This window comes from Bison bison, unplaced genomic scaffold (genome assembly GCF_000754665.1).
Source record: "Bison bison bison isolate TAMUID 2011002044 unplaced genomic scaffold, Bison_UMD1.0 scf7180017864105, whole genome shotgun sequence".
Lineage (NCBI taxonomy): Eukaryota > Metazoa > Chordata > Mammalia > Artiodactyla > Bovidae > Bison > Bison bison.
In genome coordinates this window covers 292047-297942 of record NW_011494677.1, presented here as the reverse complement: position 1 = coordinate 297942, position 5896 = coordinate 292047, and the positions used below count along the sequence as shown (strand labels likewise).

At 47.6% G+C, this 5896-nt stretch overlaps 1 protein-coding gene across 1 annotated transcript in view; it reads left to right on the top strand.

Moving 5' to 3' along the window:
- Positions 1-282: 282 nt before the first annotated feature.
- Positions 283-5896, top strand: part of HTRA4 (HtrA serine peptidase 4) — a 15061-nt gene continuing 9447 nt past the window's right edge. The window contains exons 1-5 of the mRNA XM_010838756.1: positions 283-690; positions 1583-1787; positions 3003-3197; positions 3845-3877; positions 5182-5296. Coding sequence (XP_010837058.1) covers positions 524-690; positions 1583-1787; positions 3003-3197; positions 3845-3877; positions 5182-5296 — 715 coding nt within the window. The 5' untranslated portion in view covers positions 283-523. The remainder of the gene's footprint in view (positions 691-1582; positions 1788-3002; positions 3198-3844; positions 3878-5181; positions 5297-5896) is intronic.

Genomic DNA, 5896 nt, shown 5'->3' with positions numbered 1-5896 from the left:
CTTTAACCAGTGAGTTCCCATCGCGGGGTTTGCAGCCGGCTCCTCCCGGCTGCCTTGCCAAAGGGAGTCAGTGCCTCCGAGCTCCCGATTTTATTCCCTCCTTAAGTGTGGCGGCTCAGGGGTAAAGAATTCTCCTGCCAATGCAGGAGACGCAAGAGATGAGGGTTCGATCCCTGGGTGGGGAAGATCCCCTGGAGGAGGGCATGGCAACCCACTCCAGTGTTCTTGTCTGGAGAATCCCATGGACAGAGGAGGCCTGGTGGGCTACAGCCAATGGGGTAGCAAAGAGTCGGACACGACTGAGCACGCATGCTCCTGAAGTTTGGTGTCTGCTTACCGGCTCCCATGTGGTTGCTCCCCCATTTCCTCCCCATAGCTGTTGACCACCGTCTTCCCTTTTAAGTAATTTCCCAATCAGGATGACAGGTCTGGTCTCCTCATGGTGTATCCTCATGGGGGAGACGGTAGAGAGGAAAGGGAGGGAAACGGGAGAGAGGACGGGAGATTTAAGAGGTGATACTCCATGCGGCCAGGCAGCCAGGGTCCTACTCCTCCAACCCCTGCCCCAAGAATAAAGCATCTCTTCGCAGGGACCGGAAGTGCAGGCTGGCTCAGGAACAAGTTCAACTTCATCGCCTCAGTGGTGGAGAAGGTGGCGCCATCCGTGGTCCATTTACAGCTGTTCCGCAGGTAAAAGGGGTCTGAGGAGGAAGCTAGAATCCTGGGCTAAGTTTCCTGAGAGCCTCTCTGCTCCATCCGCGCCCGCCCCCACTCCCACCGCATCCGCCCTTCCAGCATCAGTTAGTTCTCCCAGCATCACTCAGTCTTAAAAACCGCCCTGAGAAAATCAAGGGGCTCAAAGACCTTGTATAATCTGTTGGTCGTTTCGCCAAAAAGCCCTAGTCATAAGGATTGCTACTTGCAAACCTGAGGTATTTCTCTCCCTCAGACAAATTCGAGGTCAAATGCAAGAGCCAGGAGGCTTCTCGATGGTGATCTTGCCTGGCATCTTCTGCATGAAAGGAATCCCAGACCCAGAGGGCAAGAGAAACTTGTCATATGTCAGTTCTAGGCCAGTTCGGAGTGGAAAATAGGCAGGGACCAGACTTCTCTGGCTCCCTCCTTGCTTGGGTGCTGGATAAAGTGGCACTAGATCCACTTTTGCCCCCAGGATTGGGTTTAGTCGCTGAGTCGTGTCTGACTCTTTTGCGACCCCATGCCGGGCTCCTCTGCCTGTGGGATTTCTCAGGCAAGAATATTGGAGTGGGTTGTCATTTCCTTCTCCACGATTAGGTTAGTCCTCTTTGAAGCAGAGGACAGCTACTTTGAGCAGCAAGACGGGGGCATTCCTGGAAAAGGAGAATTGGAATCAGCTCTCAGTCCTGTTCCTAAGGGATGGCCAAGGCACTGAACACACAGAGTCCGGTTAACGTGGAGAGAATGGAAACAGGGAGAAGTACAATGTCTGAGGAAGCTAGAGTGAGAGAATGTTTGATAAACGCCAGGTTTCTCGTGCTTCCAGATTACAGCGGATGCCCTGATTTGCCTGCCCTTGGCTTATGCTATTGTCTTGCTGAGACAGGTCACCTCTCGGCAGTGAGGATGTTCCTGTGTCCAGTGCCTCTGGGTTCATAGTGTCTGAGGATGGGCTCATTGTTACGAACGCCCACGTCCTCACTAACCAGCAGCGGATCCAGGTGGAGCTGCAGAGTGGGGTCCAGTATGAAGCCACCGTCAAGGACATTGACCATAAACTGGATCTTGCCCTGATCAAGATTGAGCCAAATGTGAGTCTGCGTATTTGGGGATTTTCATCAACTTGCTGGTCTTTTCTTCCCCACCCGATCACACATCTTTCTTCTTGCTATATGTTTCCTTCGTCTCCCACCCCTGTTCTCTTTCTTTCTGTTCGTCACTCCTTTTTTTTATTTTTTCCCATGCCCGTCTGTCCATCCCTAGCAATTTCTATTAACTACACAGCTGTCTTTTTTTCTCCTTCAGTTCCTTCTCCAACAGAGCCTGCTTCTGGGAAACTTATTTCTCTGCTGTCTTAGAACACCAGACATGACTGTAGTGGATTCCAAGCTGCTAAGATGTGCTTTGAGTTCCTTCTATGCAAAGTGGTCCACATCCCGGCAGTACTGACATCATCTGAGAAGTGTTTAGACAACTCAGATCGACTGAATCAGAACCTGCCTTTTCTTTTTTTATTTTATTCACCTCTATAATCCTATGGTACTATGCTCTCTTTTATTTTCTTTCTCTTTAGTTTTTTTTTTTTTAATTTTATTTTATTTTTAAACTTTACAAATTGTATTAGTTTTGCCTGCGGCAAAGTCAATCAGCTATTTGTGTACGTACATCCCCTCCATCAGGAGCCTCCCTCCCACTCCCTCCACCATCTCACCCCTCTAGGTCATCACAGAGCACCAAGCTGAGCTCCCAGTGCTATGCCACAGCTTCCCACTAGCTCTCTCTTTCACACATGGCGGTGTGTATGTGTCAGAGCTGCTCTCCTGATTCGTTCCACCCTCTCCTTCCCACCCTGTGTCCACATGTCCATTCGCTACGTCTGTGAGAACCTACCTCTTCGTATGATTCCCAAGAGGTTCATGTGCACAGTTAAAGAGAAAGACTGCTTTGGGTGACCTCCTTTCTGTTCATGGCTTGTTAACTTTGCAAACTTGTGAGCTGGATTCGGGCTGAGTAAACTGCTAACATCAGTTTATATTTCATCAATTAACTTCACTTTGTTTACTTATCATTTCTACAAGCAGTGATTGTATATTTTAGAGATCGTCTGATCATCTTAACAAGTGAGAGTCTGGTGTAGTCGGAGTGTAAGGAAGAAGCCTCAGGCAGTTGTAGAACCGAGGTGTGTGGTTGATTCTTAGATTCCGGGTGCTAAAATGGTAGTGCCCGTGTCATTTATATGTTATACACAAATGCTGATTGAGTCCATTCTTGATTTATCCATCTCATCCCTCCTCACCCACATACAGACTGACCTCCCTGTATTGCTGCTGGGAAAGTCATCTGACCTGCGAGCTGGCGAGTTCGTGGTGGCCTTGGGGAGCCCGTTTTCACTGCAGAACACAGTGACGGCAGGAATTGTCAGCACCACCCAGCGAGGGGGCAAAGAGCTTGGGCTGAAGGATTCAGACATGGATTATATCCAGACGGATGCCATAATTAATGTAAGTCACGGGGGTGGCTGTCCTCAGCCTGTAAGATGCAGTGGCCAGTAAGATCTCACCGGCAATGCAGTGAGAAGAACACTTCAGGGTACCTTTGTTTCCCTTTGGCCTTTCAGGGATGTCCAGAGATCAGGTCTACCCTCGTGGGAGGGCTGGAGTGCCATGCTGTTAGAGGTCAGCCTGTGAGATGTGATAACTGGCATCCACGATACTGGATGGTCTCTTAGGGTCTGTCACAGAGGTCACCACTGCCATAGGAAGTGGTGGTCCCCTTGCTGTTGTTCTTTTTTTTAATTTTAAGATATTCGTTTATTTGTTTATTTATTTATCTATCTGTCTGAGTCTTAGTTGTGGCACTTGGGATCTAGTTGGGGCACGTGGAGTCTAGTTCCCTGACTAGGGATGGAACTGGGCCCTCCTGCCTTGGTAGTGAGGAGTCTTAGCCTCTGGACCACCAGGGAAGTCCCCTCTTCCTATCGTTCTTTACCTGCACTGATTTCGGAATTGATGATGATGCAGCTTGCCTTTGCCTGCCCTGCGGGAACAGGGGCTCACTAGAGCAGGCTGATTTTGATAAACCTCTTTAGGGACTATGTAGATGTGACCAGGAAAAAAGTACTGATGGCTTTTTCCAATTCTGTCTTCAGCACGGGAATTCTGGGGGGCCTCTAGTGAACTTGGTAAGTAGCCACTTTATTTGTTGCCTCACACCTCTTCCTAGCTTTCAGAGACTTGACATTTCATGGTGCAGATGGCCATGTTGCTCCTGTGTGGAGACGTGTGGTCTGGTGCTTTTCTATTACTGCACCGTAAGTGAAGAGTTAGGAAAATTTCAGATCTACGATGGGTTTGTCATCCTGGTGTGTGAGCTCATCCAGTTGAGGGTGCCAGAGTTTCCTTCACACCTACTTACATCTCTTCCACGTGTTCTCTGCTTTCCTTGGGTACTTAACAAAAGTCCTGGGTACTAAACCCAAATTATGTCAAACGACCACTCTACTGTGGAATGTATATCCCTGATGACCTCCTGCTTCCACATGTGAAGAACTAACTCTCACCCCAAAATGCTAATTTAGTATTGACCTGCGTAGAGACGATAAAGGCATCAACAACATTGCTCTCTCATGTATTTAATTCTTAAATTTTAATCAACATCCCTGGTGGCAATGCCAGGGTTTCCAGTTGCTCAAATACATGTGGCAACGTGAGAGGCCAGTGCTGTCTGAAACACAGCCTGTGACCGTAGCCTCTGAGTCCCTTTGAGTGGGTCGTTTTTGGTTCCTCTTTACATGCTACATTTGCTTGTAGGAGGATGCCTTGGGTGTGAAATCACTGAGCACTTTTTACTTATAACATTGCACGTGGTTTGGGGCCTGCTTTTTCCAGTAGACAATGAATTTACTAGAGCGGAGATGAAATGCTGAATTTCAAGTCACACTCCAGACCTATTGAATTATAATCTGTATTTCAGTGTGATAGGAAGTCTTTTTTTTTTTTCTCCTGCCCATTACGTAACAAAAGCTAAGGGATGATGAAATTCAGAAAAAGTATTTCCCACTTCATAATTTATGTTTAGGGGAGCTTTGTTCCTAAGGTCAATTTGCTGAATCTTCTGAATAGTTTCATTGAAGTGTGACTGAAAGTCAACAGCTTTTTGCCTTTTCCATGTTTATTTTTAGTCTCATTTAAGGAATTGGAAGGCATATATTCCTTATTCTCATATCTGTGTTGAAATATAAACTGTGGTTCACTTTGAAAAATCAATGTAATTTGAGCAAGAAAAAAAAAAGTGAGCTCAGGATTAAAACCCCAAACTCCTCAGCAGGAATCTGTACTGGAGTAGGCCCCCTCTGTAACCCGCCACACTGCTGGTCCTCTAAGATGCCACCTGCTGCTCCACCCTAAGCATCCCTAAGCTCTCTCCTTCCTTTGCCTGTTCAGTCTGCACAGCTGGGCAGCTGAGCGATGTCCCCTCCTTTGGCAGGATGGTGATGTGATTGGCATAAACACACTGAAGGTGACTGCAGGAATCTCCTTTGCAATTCCCTCGGATCGCATTCGGCAGTTCTTGGCCGAATTCCATGAGCGCCAGCTGAAAGGTAAGGGGAGTTGGTTCGGACTTTTCTTCCCCTCCAGGCTTCCTGGTGACTCAGATAGTAAAGAATATGCCTGCAATGCAAGAAACCCAGCTTTGATCCCTGGGTCAGGGAAGATTCTTGCCTGGAGAATTCCATGGACAGAGGAGTCTGGCGGGCTACAGTCCATAGGGTTGCCAAGAACTGGATGTGACTGAGCAACTAAGGCTCTTGAGAAACCTATATGTAGGTCAGGAAGCAACAGTTAGAACTGGACATGGAACAACAGACTGGTTCCAAATAGGAAAAGGAGTGCGTCAAGTATTGTCACCCTGCTTATTTAACTTATATGCAGAGTTCATCATGAGAAATGCTGGGCTGGAAGAAGCACAAGCTGGAATCAAGATTGCTGGGAGAAATATCAATAACCTCAGATATGCAGATGACACCACCCTTATGGTAGAAAGTAAAGTGGAACTAAACAGCCTCTTGATGAAAGTGAAAGAGGAGAGTGAAAAAGTTGGCTTCAGTTCAGTTCAGTCACTCAGTCGTGTCCGACTCTTTGTGACCCCATGAATCGCAGCACACCAGGCCTCCCTGTCCATCACCAACTCCTGGAGTTCA